At 45.4% G+C, this 18,633-nt stretch overlaps 1 protein-coding gene across 1 annotated transcript in view; it reads right to left on the reverse strand.

Annotated features, from left to right (window-relative positions):
• Positions 1 to 18,633, reverse strand: part of trabd2b (TraB domain containing 2B) — a 55,834-nt gene that overhangs the window by 16,648 nt on the left and 20,553 nt on the right. The window contains exons 3-4 of the mRNA XM_031864133.1: positions 6,040 to 6,186; positions 755 to 929 (exon numbers count right to left, since the gene is read on the reverse strand). Coding sequence (XP_031719993.1) covers positions 755 to 929; positions 6,040 to 6,186 — 322 coding nt within the window. The remainder of the gene's footprint in view (positions 1 to 754; positions 930 to 6,039; positions 6,187 to 18,633) is intronic.

An 18,633-nucleotide genomic window follows, 5' to 3' on the forward strand; every position in this document is an offset into this window, starting at 1 on the left:
CACACACACACACACACACACACACACACACACACACACACACACACACGCACACACACCCTTGAGGCGGTACCAACTATTTTCAGATGCACAAGCACAGACACACAGTACAGTAAACAGACACCCACCCACCACCTGTTTTTGTGGGCAAACACACTTACATGTAAACACACACACTTCCCTCTGGACACACTACACCATTCAGGAAACATTAGCAACATTAGCCAGGAATGCTAATTGAAACAAACAGCTCATGGTTTCTTCATTTCTGAGGTGGGAGCTGGCTGTAATTGAGACTTCTGTGTCTGTGTGTGTTTGCGTGTGTGTGTGTGTGTGTGTGTGTACTTGCAAAGACAACCAGTTGTTCATGCCAGAGATCTGGGAACCATTGAACACTATTATTGTCCTGTTTTTTCTCCAGCTTTGCTTTCAAACACAAAACAGAGCAAATTGGTGGACATAAACACACATTAGTGCTGACAGAATCAGTGTTCCAGACCAAAGCAAACCTGATCTCTCTTACACTTCACAATTACATGCAAACACACACTCTCAGCTCCAATCAGAACGTATTTGGAAAGACCTCATTTAATGCAAAATAGAGATTCACGATGGAGTTGCCGCCTTGATGGCAGTTTAAAGAGACATCACATAACCAGCGGGACAAAAGGTCAGCCACCGCGGCCTTTTGAAGGGAAACTAAAGCTATACTTCATCCCAAACATCCCCCATGCAGTATCTGAGGCTCCCTTACCTGCACCAAAAGCAAAGAAGTATGTCTGGTTGGGATTTCTCTGCAGCAAGGCAGACACACGGCGAGCCATTCGCTCGTTGCGTTTGTAGATGAGCTCCTGGCGGAAGTAGCTGTCAATCTGCAGGGCGATCGTGCGGTCATGAGCTGGCAGGGAGCTGTTGATGAAGTGAGGCAGCTGAGGGAGTGAGAAAGGCCAAGAAGGAACATTTTTAATTTAAAAACATTTATGATGACGCACATGAATCATTTAAAGCAAACATCAAACACAAGAAGAACTGGTGTTCAAGAAATCGAGAGGGGTATAAAAAAAAAATGAGATGGAAAGAAAGAAGAGGACGGTGTTGGTGACAACCTGGCAAAATGTTGAAGGTTGCATGAGTGTAAGACCTGGCAACCGGGAGTGTTTGTGACGTGACAGCTTGACAGAAAAGGACCAATGCAGTGCTCTACCAGTTTTAAAATGAGAAAGCATCAATAAACGAGGAGAGGAAGGGAGGAGTACGGGCTGTCTCAGCACATTTTTGTATATGACGGCGTTCACTAACGTGTTTACGTGCGTGTGCGTCAGAGGTGGGCACACTGAACGAAGGCACGTGCACTGCACCCACCAGTGTGAGCGTGTGGATGTGTGTTTAATTGCTGCGTGATTTATTAAGAGCCAGGCAGGCGGAGGCGGAGGCGGACCACGCTGGCTCTGCGCCACACTTGGCTGCATCGGTGGATTCAACAGGCTGTTAATCTGTGAGGATGAGCGGGGGTCGGCGGCGGGGGTAGCCGGGGTCTGTCCGACTCACAGACACACCTAAACACACACAGTCCGTCTTTACTTCTTTCACTTCCTGTCATGGTATCATTGTGCCTGTATTTGACTTTCCTGGCTCTTTCTCTTGATATATATATGCAATAAAGTATGAAATATTAGAGATAGGTGAAATCCCAATACACCAGAGTATGCTTCATTTGGTTCGTTACTTCTTCTCTTGCCTTGACTGTTTTTACTGTTGTGGTGCCGCAATTATGTTCCATGTGTTGTCATTTCTATTTTGGACTTTAAAAAAAAACTGCAGTATTAACTGAACTCAGAGCAATCCTCCTCCCCCATTTTAATATTTCTGTGGGATCTCTGTTTCCGTTTCTGGTCCCTCTCGTACAACCAGGAGTACACCTGAGACTACCCAGCCGTCAGACTTTCTTCCCAAGTTGGAAAGAATCAAAAGTGATCGTATAAAGATCTGTAAACGTATTCGAGTGTGACAAGAACACACACATGCAAACATTAAACCTGAGTTACAATTGACACAAACATTAAAACAGCTGCAAATGATGCCTAAATCTGTGTGTGTGTGTGTGTGTGTGTGAATACTGAATACATGGGGGGGATTTATTGCACCACATGTGAAGAAGGTGCATCCATTCATAATCTGTATCTGACACTGTTTCTCTCACTCCCTCGACCGCCACTCAGTCTGTTTCACATGATGGTTGAAAGGTTCTAATTCAAACCTGCATCGCATGTTTATTTATTTCATTCGGCATGTGCATCAAAGGAGAACAGATAAGAAATTTACACGTCCGTTTACGGGTTTTTTGTGGAGCACAACTGCATAATGTGGAAGAAGTAGTTTGAAGCCTGGACGTCTGATATGTTGCCCTCAAGTGATGTCACTTGAGTCAGCGTTGAAGCTCACCGGCCCTCAGTAGTACCGCTCGGCGTCTCTGGCTAAGGCAAGAATATTTGACCCGACTGTCGGCAGTCAAGTGGCATTGTGGGTACTGTAGGCAGCATGCCATAGAAGACGAATGCGCCCTGGAATAAAAAGACATGTGATCTCTGCTTCTGCTGCATCAGTAGAGGATAGAGTCGAGTCAATTAACGGTTTTGCCAGTCTGGTCCGTTGTGAACGTGAACTGGTTCGATTTTACGCAAACCGACTGAATTTGTCATGATGTGCCGACCGCGTCACAGCGCTAACTGGCCTTGAGTTAGTAATGAGAAATATGACAACGTTCTAAACGGACTAACAGAGCCACTAGTGTCCGACAGGCCGCGAGCAATTTACTGCCGGCAACATGAAGGAGACGGAATTTCAGTAGCTGCAAGTTATGTTTGTTTCTTCTATTAAAGTTAATGTGTTCTTTTGGGTGATGAGGTGTCAAATGTGACACCTAGTGGTAAAAGTAGGAATAGCGGTCAAGGCAGGCGTTAGGTTTAACATCAAAATTATCTGAAAATATTTTCACTGGCCCAACCCTGATGGAGTACTCTTATTAAACACATTCACACCAAATGTGTGCGGTCCGTAAATACCAGCGTGTAGGATGGTGACATTTTGGAACATAGAACAGCTCTGTTGTCTACTTTGTCAAGCCGCCACAGAAAAACTCTTATCATAGTTTTGCTTTAACATGATCACAGACCTCCAAGTTCTGTGAAATTTCCTATTATTAGGATAAGCTTCTGCAATTTACAAAGATGAAACCATGTGTGCAGATTACTTTTGAAAGACCGCCATGTTTTCTGCCACAGTTTCACTCTCAATTGGCAGATTGTTCATTTCAAAGACCTGCAAATCCAAATGGTTTGTGTGACACGAGCCACATTGCTCACTTATCTCTACATATACTTACTCAGTGAGGAAAGAAAAGCCAGAAAGAAAGAAAGAAATTCACACAGATATCTGTAGCCTGAAGCCTTGTGTTGTCTGTCTGTGTATTTTCAGGGTGCATGACCCGGGTTCATTCAGACTGACAGGGGTTCATGATTGTTAAAGAGAGAGAAAGAGAGAGAGAGAGAGACGGAGCTTCATCATTGCTCTAAACGAGTGAGGATAGTGTGAGTGTTTCATGACGAGGTACAAAAAGTGTTCGGTCGGAGACGGGTCGAGGTGGGAGTGTAGCGGTAAACGCAGATAACTTATCACAGGGAAGGCCATTAGCTGCTGTGTATCCCGACCCGCACAGGAAATGTAGAGTGACAGGGAAATATTTCCTCCCTTTCCTCACCGCTGGTATCCCTCTGCACTCACTTGCAGTTTGTCTGCTCTGTCAGCAATTCACTGTCTTCATGGTTTGGCTCTTTGAAGTCCTTCTGTTCTCTTATCTTATCTTTCCTTTCTTTTCATGTCCCTTCCTTACCTTTCCCTTCTTGTCCTTTCATTTGCCTCCTCCTTTCCTTCTCCATCAACTTTCATCTTGGTGCTACAACTGCACTTTCAACTTTCAAGTGAGCTATTCGATTGCAACCTTTTGCAATTCTTTGAAGTTGCTTCATTCCTACTTGTCTTCTACCTTTCACCTTATTTCTTCTCCGTCTCATTCTCTCTGTCCACCTTTGACTTTATTTCTGTGATGGAAAGCGTTACCCTGTCCTGCACAGAGGCCCATCATCAACCTCTTTCTAATGTGACGGAGATTGAACTGGGGGAGCATCAGGGGTGCTGGATTCGGTCCTATCTATCAAAAAAACACCTGCTTTTTTATGGTGCTTGGAAGTTCACACACACACACACACACACACACACAAACCTGCTATAGATTACCAGGCTACATGGCACCACAGTCAGGCGTCTGATTGCTCTCGCATGTGCTGGGGAATGTTAATACAGGTTATCATGACATGAGGACCAGGAGGCGAACTGGTAGGATTTAAAGCGCTCATGCAGGAGACAAAAGCAGCCGCGACTGCAGGTGAAACTGTGGCTAACAAGCTCGTCGCGGCCCCCAGAGAGAGACGGCGATGGTAAAAATGTGAGATGTGTCTCTCGTGTAAATGATGCTGAATCTCTGCAGTGTAGCGGTGAGCGGAGGTTACATGGTGTGTTAGGTTTAATGACACTTGAGGATCAGTGAGGGGAGGTTGACACCAGCATAAGTGACTTATGAGGAGGGCTTTTCAGTAAATCTGCATTCGAGGGTGGAGACGGCGTGAGAGCCACTGTGTGTGTCAGTGTGTGCTATATATCGAGTGGCCTTTTGACAGCTACAGCAGAGCTGGGTGTGAAGCCCGATGAGGAGGCTGTCGCTGCAGGAGCAGAGGCTATGTTAGGAAGCACAGAGTTAGAGGAGGTCAGACGGCGTATTTACAGCTGGGTCCAGAGCTATTAAAGTGCCAGACTATCAAGTAACCCGAGCCTGAGAGGGATTAAGAGGGCAATGTGCAGTTTTGCGGAATTGATGTGCAAGCCTAAAAGTTTGAGGTGGCGATGGCGTAATGGCAGAGAAGTGGGTATGAGAAGGGCTGCCAGCTCAAATCAGGGGTCTGACAGATTTGGGTTTTTGAATACCATTACGGTTTTTTGGACTTAAGCTGCAAGTATAGCTGGTATTTTTTGTGACTATTTAATAATATCAGAAACCTCACCATTCCCTTTGTCCAACTAAACAAAACCAAAAAGCGACAAAGATTTACTTTCACTTAAGCTAAGGGAGGCTAAACCGGTGCTCTTGGTTGTCCCTGTAAAGTGAATATAAAAAGAAAGTAGAATTTAATTTAACACCAAAGCTGACATTGGGGCGAAGGCAGGTACAACAGTACAGTACAACAAGGCAGGTTCAACAGTACAACAAGGCAGGTACAACAGTACAACAAGGCAGGTACAACAGTACAACAAGGCAGGTACAACAGTACAACAAGGCAGGTACAACAGTACAGTACAACAAGGCAGGTACAACAGTACAACAAGGCAGGTACAACAGTACAACAAGGCAGGTACAACAGTACAACAAGGCTGGTACAACAGTACAGACTATCGCAGGACTGACACTAAGAGACAAACATTCACGCTTACATTCACAACGGGCAATTTAGAGTCATCAATTAACCCAAGCTGCTCGCACCTCAGGTATTTGTCAATTTGTGCAGATTATTGTTACTCAACACCTACAAAAAATGTATGGACGTGTCTGATTGCTGTCATGTGAAGCGTTTTGGAAACGATCTGAAGAAACGGGTCCATGGGAGCATGAAGGCAGCAACACATTTACAGCGGATTGTTGTTGGACCACATACAACTTTGTAAGTAGGAAAATATGGGAGATAATATGAAAAATGAAGGATTTTTTGGCAAAGTGCATCTATAGCGTTAGATCATTTGTATTATGTTTGGCAAGCCGCTCATACTCATTTTACGATCTTCACGTTGGCCCTTTTTGAAACTGGCTCTAATTGACTCTTTTAATGAAGCTGCAAAAGCGAACGTAGCTGAAAAGGAAAGCGAACAGGCAGTGAGACTAGTTTTATTTTAGGATGAACCTTGGTCCTCCAAAATCTAAAGGAGGAGACCGACCTGTGAGGTGTCGTGGTTGAAGATGATGGCGCTGAGGTCTCCACAGTTGTAGTGGGTAATGAGGTCCTCGGTGGTGTAGGAGCCCTGCAGGATGCCCGCGCGCACGCCCTCGTGCTGCAGCAGCGTCTGGTTCAACGCAAACAGCACCTGCAGGGAGAAAGAGACAGGAAGACTGTTACTTTCGTGTTCCTCTTTTAAAATATAAAGTGACGTTAATACACAATGAAGCCGTTGTTCTGCAGCGTTTTCATTTCTTTCAGGATATTTTCATACACTTTCCATTCAGGCTGACTACAGGTAAAGGCAGACCACAAGACACATGGCAAAACTCCACTGACTTTCTTCTGTAGGCCGGAGAAAACTGGGGAAGAAAGGGAGGGCGAGAGAGGGAGAGAGAGGGAGCCTTTAAAAACAACCCTTCTTTCTCTTTCACCAGGCCAGGGTACTGTAAATTTACAGCCGCCATTAAAATCAAAAGTAAACCCTCTTTAGAGAGAATTTATAGCGTGCAGCCGCCAGCCAGCCCGACAACTTTGCAGCTGTCCTCGACACCAGGGGTTAACCTAGCTGCTCCCACCCTCCACAATCCCACGCCACCTCTGATTGGCCTAGCAGGCGGGACCGAGTTGTCAATCACTGTTAAACTCTCTTACAGGAGATGTTTCTTCTCTCTGTGTGTACTACGGATTTCGCACAGTTCTACATTGCACCCAGTGAGGCGGTTTGCGTTGACTTGATTAGAACAAGTGACTCAGCCCATCATGTCTTCAAACAGCACCCGACTGATCCATGTCTATGATCCTAATTACCGAGAAACCTGACTAACGCTTCGGAAAATACTGCAGGGAGAACGTCAGCATCCCGGCCCAGATGATTTGTGGAGCAGCTTAAGGCCGATACAGCTGCACAACTGATGGAGCCCGATGTCAAAATTCTGGGTCGTAATTCAGACAATTATGTTATGTTTTCTTAATCATAAATGCCCATATCGTCCATATTGAATGTTTCAACTCCAGGTAACCCTCACGCTGGGATAATCACAACCAAGCTCTAAGCTCAACCTTGTGATTCCCTCTCTCTCTCCGTCTCTCTGAGGTCATTGCTAACCAGCCTTTGTAGGCTCAGTTTTTGCTTTAGTGCGCTTTTTCCCCCCATAATGCAGAGAGACAACGGATGAGCTAACGGCACACATATCCTCTCATTATCCCCTCTCATCTTCTCTCTTTTCTCCACTTTCTCTTCAGAAGAGTGCCCGTCCTCTTCTCCTCTGCCAGCTCCTTCCTCCTCCTGTCCAACCCAAAACCGAGTCTGATCTTATTTATTCTTTTTGACATCTTTCTGCTATGCTCAGCGCCACGCTACCGCTCAGCCAGAGGCGCGTAATCCAGGAAAGGGTCTCGATCAAATCTGTGACCATTTCCCAAACCCAGAAGCCCCCCTGCTGTGTGAGTTATGGCACTATACCTCATTTTATTTTCTATTTCCATCCCACTTCAGATTCTTTTAAAGCTCTAAAATCATGGTTGAGGTGTGATGCCAGTGCCTAGCGTAGCCAACACTGTTCATTCTGCCTGGCGACTAACTAGCTACAGTAGCTAATTCTGCTTCTGCAGTCGCTGATTCTGTTCCAATGAGTTGCCACTGCCCCGAGTCTTTGACCCACGGGGCTCTTTGCCACGGCTCGAGGGTTTTTCCAAAGGAAACACCAGAGCGGGCTCTGGGTAGAGTCGAGGGCTGGAGCGGGCAGAGCACACACACACACACACACACACACACAGACACACACACCTGCCAGGCTGTTTGTACTACTCCCAGCTCCGGGAGTTTCCCTTAACACGGGCAAACAGCACCAGACATGACAGACAAGAGGGCGCAGTAGAGGGTGCATGGTAAGAGCGGAGGGGTTGTGTGTGAATGATTGTGTTGTTAGGGGAGTTGTTATTTCAATATTGTCCGTCTCCCGGGGAAAGAACATCTCTGCAGCTGTAACCATGGCGCCTGAGTGTGTGCTGGGCTGAATGAAAGAGCATGTCAATCACTGCGGGAGAGGCTGAGGGGGAGAGAGGAAAAAATGCAAACATTCCCCGTGTGTGCATACTCGCATCTATACGTGTGGATGTGTGTGTGTGTGTGTGTGTGTGTGTGTGTGCGCGCACACGTGTCGGCTGACGGAGTGGGTGTTCTCATGCTGAAGCGGTCCGCTCACTCTTTTACAGCCCGGCCTTTTCAAAGTAACTAACATTGACTTCTCTCACCACGTAGTTTACTACTGCAGGTCTCTCTCTCCTCTCTTTTCTAATACATGCGTGAGAAACAACCATTGTAATTAAATGAAAAGCTTCATAAGAACAAAGCTGGAAGGAGCCGAGCACTCGGATGGTTTTGGAACCTGCGATGTGAGCGCAGCACTCCAAATATTCATTAGCGTGCGTTGGAAAGAAAACAGGAAAAAAAAGGGGGGTAGGAGCAGGAGTAACATAGAAAAAAGAAGAAATCAGAGAGATCTTTCATGTTTCAGAACATGTGACTTATCAACATGTGTGTGCATTGCAGCAATTGACCTTGAAGTGCGTTAAATCCTGGCTGTTTGCTTGCAAAAGTGTCGGCTTGTTTGAAGCTTTAACGGGTCTGAAGCATGAGTAGGTGCCGATGACAAGGGGCTCTTGTCGACTCCGTCAACCCCCTCTTAGACCTCCTTAATCTGAATCAGAGAATGTGAGTGATGGAGAGTGCTAAAGGGCTTCGAGCTGCGATACAACAGAAGGAAGTGTCAGACTGTGGAGGCCAAACACTGAAAATATCGTACCCAGGATTATATTTTCCTTTACAGCTGTAGGAGGCAAAACAATGAAACACAATGCTGCACACGGATGGAGAAAGAAGAAAGAAAGAAGAAAGGAACGGAGGAGCAATAGCAGGAGAGCAGAGAACAAAAGCAGGAGAGAGGTGAGAGTGTGAAAGAATGGTATAAGACAAACAAAGCCTTGTTCTCTATGAGAGCAGCATGTGCTGTACAGATGGAGGTGATTCCTCTACAGTTCGGGTATAGGCCTGGCATGGGCACCGGGTATTACCAGGCAGTCAGGTGCTTAAAAAGCATGATGGTGCGTGCCAGCGTCAGGCAGGAGATCTGAGAAGGTTTGTTCCTTCACACATCTCCCTCTTTCTCCCAGCTTTACCCAAGATATTTCTCTCAGTAGATCTATCCATCCCCTTGTTTTGCTCACTCAACTTGTTGTCCTCTCAGGTGTTATGTGTAACTCTGAATCTCATATTTAGCACCTTTAAACTTATGCACAGCCGTGTTTTGAGCTAAATGTTAATGTCAGCATGCTCATCCTTCCGTCAAGACGCTGTGGGTTAGTGTAACGCTACCACTGGTAACCGCTGTACGAGTGCAGTGCAGAGGTGGGGGGCCATTACCTAGCCGATGGAGCACAAAAGAGAGACTCACATGCACTGAAACGCAGCCGTGGCCGGCCCGCCTATGTCAACAAAGCACAGAGAAGCTCAGATAACAACACACGCAGAGCGAGAGAGACTTCATTCTCTGCTCAGGTAGACAGTACTCCACAACATCTTTGCAAATAGCTGTTTGCTGCTATATTAATGCTCTGAATCCAGTATATGGAACATTTAAGAAATATTCTGGCATCTCTGAGTTCCATCCAGTCAAACAGAATGGGGAATTCCGTTCTTTCTCTGTCTTTATCTCTGGTCATCCAATCAGCCCCCGATGAAGGAAAACAGTACAAACAGTTTGAGGTTTGTGCGTTCCCCTCCAGCGCTCTCGTCTCCCTGAGAGCCGCTTGTGTTTCATCGCCTGAAAAAGAGAGGATCTAGACCCCTGACCCAGGACACGCACTGCTGGGTTCCTCTGGGCCGAGTCAGCCTCCCCCACCTGGGCTACAGATGGTAAGAGGGGATTGGGTTCACAGCACCCTGGGGTGACTGAAGGAAAGGGAGTTGAAATAACATCCAGGGCAACCCAAGAATAGGAGAAGTGCGATAGCTCATCCCCGTTCCCCACAGAGCAGCCCCCCCCCCCACACCCCAAAAGAAAGGGTGGATACCAATTTGTGTGAGTGTACTTTCCCCTCCACAGCCACAGCCGAGAGCCATGAGAGATTTCATTAAAAAACACCCATGTGTCCATTGTCGTTAACCATGTGCTATCTCAGTATGACTTCACGCTTAGATGTGCATGTAGCAGTGGCAGGGGTATTTTAAAAGCCTGACGTTGTCTGACCTTTTAGTTCACGCTAGCACTGAAAAGCACCTTGAATATATTACGCTGAAAAGACGTTGTCACACAAGACCACATCAAAGTTGTCTGGACAGTCTCACATGATAGCTTCACTGTTGTGTCCTACGGTTTTATCAACAACTCGCTCCTTCTCATTTCTCTCCGAGGGAATCGTGTAATCCGTCTCGACCTCCGTCGTCATAGCATTGCCAAAATAGTTTTACAGCCCTTCGGCGCCTTTCTGCGCGTATCGTTTCCTTGTTTAAAGGTAGCACCACTTTCAACTTTATCACATCTGGCATGAGCTACGGCAAGCCAGAGCCTTGCTTTTTTTCGAATGTATCCCTGTAAATAAACCACAATACACATGCATGCACACTCACATATACAACCACCCATAAGCACACACGCCAATACTTGTACACGTCACATTCTTCTTTGAGCAATAACCTGTATACCAACCACATATTGCAGAAAATGAAAGAGAGGACATCTCAGACAGCGCCGATATTGTGAATATTGTGTCTCCTTTGTCTCCGCCTTTCTTTCTCTTCCCACTTCCTTTCTGCCTTCTCTCATTCCCTCTCTTTCTCTGTCTCACTAAGTCTCTCACCGGGCCTGGCCTACCCCCTGTCTCAGTTTAGGAAATCCAGGGATTACCAGAGGGACAATCCCAGTGGCCTGCTGCTCCCAGCTTCCACAGAAAGCCCCCCCCTCCTGCTTCCTTCCATCTTGTCTTATTGGGGTGAGTGTCTAGTGATGGGAAGTATCCCACTTTTAGCTTGGAATGGTAAAAATCTTCTAAACATCCATCTCCTCCTTGTCTTTTCCTCATCCTTCATTCCTCTGAATAAAGTTTGCTCCTATCCGTTACCATCCCCCCTTTCTCCGCTTGCTCTTCTCTGCGTGTTTATCTTCTTTCCATCCATAAAACCAGACCTATAGGCACCCATACACACCACATACTGTATACGCCCCTCCAGTCCCCAGAGCCTCCTGTCTCTCCTCTTAATGAGAGTCTCCAGTAAATAGGGGGGGGGGGGGTCGCCCCTACACTTGTCCACAAATAAACCCCGCTGTTTGACTTGGCAGTGCTGCCGCTGCGCCAGTCATCCCAGCTTTCCTGCCGCCACAGAAAACAGAGAAAATAATAAAGTATCACTTGATCCGGACGGACAAAGCACACAGCTGGTCCCTCGCCGTGAGTGCCCACAAGCAGAAGGTGTGAAAGTATCCTCTTGGAATCACTGACAACTAAAGAAAAACTCCTTGTGTTAGGTAAAGTATCACTTCCATCATTGTTAGTGGTGTAATCTGCTTTATTTCAAGTATCTGTTGGGGTTTTTTTTTCTAAGAGAGCACGGATGTAAATAAACTGCACTTGAAACAAATGAAATGATCTCACCCGCCCTCAGATCCATCAGATTTATTCAACTGTTTTTAGGCAAATAAGATTAAAGAACTTGCTAAGATCTACACTAGATCAGGTCACTCTAACCGCATCTCCCTCAAAGCTCGTAGTCCACATCACGGCCTCCTCTAATCCTAACACATTTCACAGTCTGCTCTTCTTTTTTTTTTTCAGAGGAAAAACTCTCATTGAATTCCATCGGATTTATCCGGCTCCCATTATGATGTGTGATGCTATCCAAACCAGATGAGCTGGGTCTTCTCCGCAGCATGAGAAAGGAGCGAGCAGAAACAGCCGTGTATGTTTAAAACATGCCTCCACGGCCCCTAGCCAGGGTCCGACCACTCTCTCTTATCGCCCTCAGTCTGCTTTGGTTGGACTAATGGCTTCAGACAGAATAATTCCCAAAGAATGATTTCTCCTTTTGTTTTTAGGTCCGGCTGAAACACGAGAGCAGCACATAATCTCCTGCATGAACATAAATTGTGTAATGGGGTAAAAACTGGGTCCAGATTGAGAAACAACAACCGTCCAAACTATAGTAGGCGCTGGTCCAGGTGATTGAACTCATTTCTTTTTAAGAGAGGAATCCTTGCTGAGGTTTCCGTGTGTGCATGTCAAGCACTCATGCAGCCTTCAATCATCACACATCATCGTAACGATGTTCAAATGATGTAATGTCTGTCAAACAGATTTTTTCCTCCGTGAGTTTGTGTGTGCACCTCAGCCAGCATCCAAGACCGAATTGTTCTGTGTTTGCACTATTTGACAGGCAGACTGGATTTCCCCCGCAGAGGAGTGGACACTTTAGTAGCATTGAGTGTAACCTCAGCTATAAAAGAAGCATATTTAATATTGAAGGGATACGATTGAAAGGTTTTATGTTTGAGTTAACATCTGCATGTTGCGCACGTGTGTTTCAGTAGAGGAGGAGAGAAAACGTTAAGTGAGAGAGATGGAATAAAATGAGAGACGGCATGTGAAAAAAAGAGGGGAGGAAGAAGAACAAATGTAAGAGACACGGGGGGGGGGGGGGAAATATAAAAGTATCATAACAGTCCAAAAGGCCAGATGTTTACAGTTAACCAGGAGAGGTAGAAAGAAGAGAGGAGGGAGCAGACCTATTGCCCTCCTCCTCTTCTTCTGTCTAACAGGTCTGGAACACAGCTGGGCAGTTATGCCCTCCACCCCCACCCCCCCTCTCCATCCTTCCGAAGCCCCTCCATCCTCAGCCCTGTCCACATCCCTCCAAAAACAACTCATCTTCCATCAATTCTCAAACCCTCAATCACCAGCCTTCCTCCCTTTCCCCGCCCAGGTTATGCGCTCTCAAGGACAAATCTCCAGAGTATGCCGTTCATCCCTCTCCCACCCGTCCCTCCTTCTCTTTTCTTTCATTCGGTGGCGGCTCTCCGTCCACCACTGCAACTGATCTCTGTTTATTTAGCTTTCATGTCCTGCCTCCCTCCTGTGCTCCACTTGGTACACACTCACACAGACAAACTTGTAACTCACTGCCCGTATACGCATGCATGTGGACACTGTGTGTTTGTGTTTCCATATGCGTCTGTCTTCACTAAGGAGTTTATCCAAGTTGCACAGTGCTCTGTCTATGGAGCTGCAGAAAGAGGAGTAAGTGGACCAAACTTCCTCCCCTCTCCTCTCCTCTCAAAGACTCAATACTGAAGCTAAAGCGGCGTAATCCCACACAAGCACACCATTTCACGGCAAATCAGAGGGAGAAATGTTCAATTTCACGCAAGCGCATTCAGCCTGCAGAAAAACAGAGGGAGAGACGGAGCAAACTTGTAATGTGTACCTCGAGATACAGCCTGCGAACAAGAAGTATACGTGTGGGAGTGAGTGTAATAAGAGTTTTGGGGTGGGGGGATCACACTATAAGTGAGGGTCACGCTGCTCTGTCATTTCAAAAGCTTTTGTCAGCACATCCATGAGGAGGCAGAGTCCAAATTGTCTCCCTGATGAGAACAAGCTGCCTCAGATGAAGTGTGGAAAAGAACACACAAACACACACACACACACACACAAATGTATACAACCTTCCCAACTATTGCCAGCACTTAACTGTGGGACCACCAGAGAGACTTCTGATGTGTTTGACAGATGTAAAAAGTAATTTTAGTGTTGGAAAATGTTTAATGGCTGCATCCTTTCTTACAGTAATGAGTGGGAGATTAACCCCCTGCCATGCCACATTCTGTATACTGCTACTGGTGAGCTCACGCTCAGGAACAGGCTGGGTTTTGTTCAGGGATGGAGTGTGTGTCTGTGTGTGTGTCTGTGTGAACCATAAACTGTGGTGGTCACCCATTGGTTTGTGGACTAGAGTTTTGAAGCCTCGAGTTCAGCATTTTTGCTGTCGCCATTTTGGTTTTTTTTTGCAACCAGAGGTAACACGAGAGGGTGGAGTCAAGTACAACTGAATGCTCGATAAGACATTTTTTTGGCAACCACAATGTTACAATTAACTCTCATTGACTAAAAATACACTGTGAAAGGGTTAAAGTTCGAATATGAACAGACAAACAACATGGTAGCGACCTGTCAATAACAAAGAGATACTTGAAAACCCGGTGCGTCTCATGCAGACACACATTTCTTTCTCTCCTTTGTTTCACGCTCTTTCCGTGTGAATGAGAAGCAGATGAATAGCAGACTCACAGCAGTCTATAAGGACACTGTGCTGGACTGACTAGAGGAATCTTGATACTCCTGAATACTAAAAGGACTTTGTACGGATTTATTTTAGCTCAATCCGCTCCAACTTCTTTTCTCAATAAAATTTGATTCGATACATATTTGTTGGCGTTTAGCGTTGACAAACAACAGTTTCACTGCGATCAAAAACTCTTTGCTCTCGCCGCACACAAAGGACACACCTGTGTTAACCTGCAGCAATCAAATACGACTAATTATTCATTTTTAAAGAAGCTCATTTAATCCGATGAAACACTTAAATCAAATTGAGAATTTTGAGGAGATTTGAAGCTTTATCCGAAAAAACATCCATAGAAGCTGTGAATGTGGTAGCTAACAGCCATGATTCAAATACAACGCAGATTTATGAAGTTAGGACATCAGCCAAGCTTCCAATGTGCTTCTCTTAATTACTGTGGTTCAGAAGTTTTGGCCTCGCTATGCTGCAATTAATTAACTGAACCTGTTACTAAAGCAGACATCAGGCCTGTGCTGAAAACCGAACTCATTTTTACGTGAAGCTCATAATTATTCGGCCTGCATCACCAGAGCAAATCAATTTTGGATGAGGGAGAGTTGGAGAAAACAGGGGTTTGTGTAAGTGCATGAGTGTGTTTGCGAGTGAGAGGGAGACAGGAAATAGAGATGGTATTTGTGTCTGTGTTTGAGGAAGATGGAGGCCAGAAAAAGAGGCAGCCAAGCCAACATAGAGACAGAGCAAAACAGACAAACAAACTCACTCACAGAAGCCCCGAGTGGGAGGCGGTGAAGGCGGAGAGAGAGCCCAGTGATAGGACATGGGAAATAACTCCACTATGCTGCCAGTGGTTTGGACGGCCTGTGGTGGAGGGGATACAGTAATGCTGGCCATAGATTATTAGCTCTTCCTCTAGCTGGCCTTGACTATGAGCAGTGCTGGCTGTCACATCAGAGACGGGGGCTTTTTACTTCCTTCATAAGACTCATTATTTCATAAATCTGCTGTTTAGGCACTCGGCTCTGTTGATTTGAGCCTACGCCAAGCCGTAAAACAATCTCTTTAATTTATTTACAACTTTGATTCATGTTTGTGTGCGTACGCACGTGTGTTCGAGAGAGCAACCCGTTCTCATTCCCAACACGTCGGGACTCTTGGTCAGCACTTTTTCGGGGGTTAGAGTTACAAAAGTGAAGTACTTTACTTAACTTAAAGTAAGCTATTGTTGACATTTGGATTTACGCGGGACACGAACAGCAGTAGTCTTACTCTCTGTTCCCTTGTTGCTGAATACATCAACAGGAGCTGAATTGTAGCACAGCGCAAGCAGTGAATTCAATTTCTGGTGCACACGTGAATATATTCCTTCATGAATCAGAGACACATATTTCCACAACCAGTTTTATTTTTTCTGTCACATTCTTGGCTCTTCCTTTATCTCTGTATTGTCTTTGATATCAGGACTGTGGTGATGTTACTGCATGCTTTAAGTCTAACCTGAAGCCTCTCTTATGTCTGGAAACACACAACTGAACCACAGCTGGCTAACCGCCACCAACTACCATAATCAAAAGCATGCATTATACATAATCAGATGTCTACGGCAAAAGTCTAACTATACTGTCTTTGTTTCTCTCTCTTTCTTTCTTGCTGGCTTGCTTGCGACGCACACACACTTCCATATTCATGCAACCTCCAACCGCCCAGATCTCTCAGCCCAGTAGCTTCCCAGGGAAAGTGCTTGGTATGAAGAAATCCAATATGATTAAGACTATGATTGCTGCCTCTAATAGTTTTAGCACCCATACCCTCTATTAAGGAAAACATTGGGTTTGGACCGCAGCTCAGCATAGGCTTGACAGAGGAGATCAGCCTATGGGAAAGACCCATAATTCAGTGTTTCTGTGTGTGTGTGTGTGTGTGTGTGTGTACATTAGGTGTGAGATGTACATATATGGACACATATATCTGTCCATGTATATGTGTGTTTCTGTGCTTTTCCTGTGTCTTGTCAGTGAGACTTATGGTGTGTGTGCGTGTGTGTGTGTGTGCGTGTGGGTGGGTAAGTGTGTGTATGTATGTGCTTGTGCAACCCACACTGCTCAAGGGTAGACTTGGTCAGCCATACTGAGGGTTTGTGGTCAACAGATCACAGGATTGTGGCTTTAAATGGGCCGCAAATCATCAAACAGGCCACACGGATTGAGGGGGATGCTGGAGCAGACGGGAGGAGCGCTGGATAAATAAGATTACAACTTCTGCAGTCTGTCTTCACTGGAAGGCAAAGAATAAAACCTTTTGGAAAAACAGCTAGTAAAGGAGGTATCAGGGATCAGCACAATGCTAAGTGTTATATAATGTAATATGTCTATAGCCGAAACAATTTCTGTAACATGGAATTCAATAAATATATGCTTTTCTTACCTTAACTCAGACATTTTAGGCTGTTGACCGATATAGTTTCAGAGACTTTTTCTTCAAAAGATCACTTTTCAAGTGTTTCTAAACCATTAAATAAAGTTTTTTAAGTAACTGCAATCTTAATACCTGGCCACACCAGAAAGTGGAACAGCGATATAGTTGGTGAACTGCGGTATCAAGCTAACTGCTAACGCGCTAGCCGGCTGGGCTAGCGCTAGTCCAATGCAGTAGATTGTCTCTATTTTATCTCCACTTATTTACTCCCTCTGGCATTTTGTTCACCTTTGTACAAGATTTTGTTCAATAAAATGTTATTGAGAAGCGAAAATAAAGCTCTGAGTTAGCAAACCCATTAGCTTGTTAAATTGGCTTGTTTGCTAATCAAAGACGTGTTCGTACCCTCAACTCTTGTCTAAGAACTGTCTGCAAACAGTTTCACTTTTGTGGAACAGTTCATACTCCGTCAGACGAGGTTAAAGCAAAGAGAATGGTGCAACACAGTAAACAAACGATGGTAACTTCCTCCATCTTGGACTCTCTGCCTCTGCATCCCCTCAAAGGTCAGCACTGTCAGGACAGCTTGCTATTGGTCAATGGCGCAAATTTGCAGGTCACCCTGGAATTAATTGGATCCACCACCAAATTTTTCCCATTTAAAATGCTGGTGCGACCACGCCTTTGAGACAAACCTTTACTCTTAAACTGAGAGCGCAGGATTGTAAATTGACTCTACACGTGGACAGGCCAAGTTCCACATTTGAGTCTGGAAAAACTGCAGCTTTGAAAAAGCTGATTAAAACCGAATGTGCGGTTCCTTTCAGAAGCCAGTTTGATGGTGCGGAGACACAGAACAGAGATGACCGAACAGCTACAGCACACTTCATGTGAGCACAGTACCCATACGTATGTGCACACACTACTTCTTTGTGACAGTGGCCTAACCTCAGTGTTATCTCTCTCTTGATAACACTCCCTGAGACTTAAGGCCAACTGTCTGAACTGAACTGGCTCCGGAGCCACAGACACACAAACAAACACAAACAAATTTCCACTGTCTCACATCCACACACGCATACACACACCTCAGCTTAATGTTCTCGCCTCAGAGGAAACCATTTCCTATCAAAGCTGCTGTGAGTTTCCAGAGCTGTTTATCTCTTTTGTTTATTGTAAGAGATGCCCTCTTTGTTCCATGCTATAAAATAGAACCGTAGTTCACCAAAACCGAACCTAATCATGGTGCATTAACCTGTACTGAAAACAATATTCGCTTCATTATTCCCTTGTTTATTTATATGTGTATCACTGGTGGTATTGTCTAAACATATGAGGGCTTTTTTTTTCACACCAAGCTCTCAGTTTCCATCTCACCACACTCCCTGCTGGGCCAAAGCCTATCTTAATTAACACCGGGATTTTACTACATCACTGTTGGTTTAGTAACAGCTTCACATCGACTGTGACAGTAATTAAGTGCTGAAGTCGAGGCTGAGAGTGAGAATGTTGTGCGTGTCTCACACACACACACACACACACACAGACAGACAGACAGACAGACAGACATGAGTTTATCGACTTGTGGGTCACTGAAAACAATATCTGTCAAAGGCAATTGAGTAGAAATGGAGCCACATCAAGCAGTGCCACAGTCTGTGTGTGTGTGTGTGTGTGTGTCTCTGTGAGTGTTTATGTGTTCGCCTGCATGCATGAGTGTGTGCCAGTGACCCAATCGGCAGTGTGTGGTTACGGGTGAGTAGCCGTGGTTTCAATGGCTACACACACACACACACACACACACACACACACACACACACACACACA

This window comes from Anarrhichthys ocellatus, unplaced genomic scaffold (assembly GCF_004355925.1).
Source record: "Anarrhichthys ocellatus isolate YVR2014 unplaced genomic scaffold, GSC_Weel_1.0 scaffold30, whole genome shotgun sequence".
Taxonomy (NCBI): domain Eukaryota; kingdom Metazoa; phylum Chordata; class Actinopteri; order Perciformes; family Anarhichadidae; genus Anarrhichthys; species Anarrhichthys ocellatus.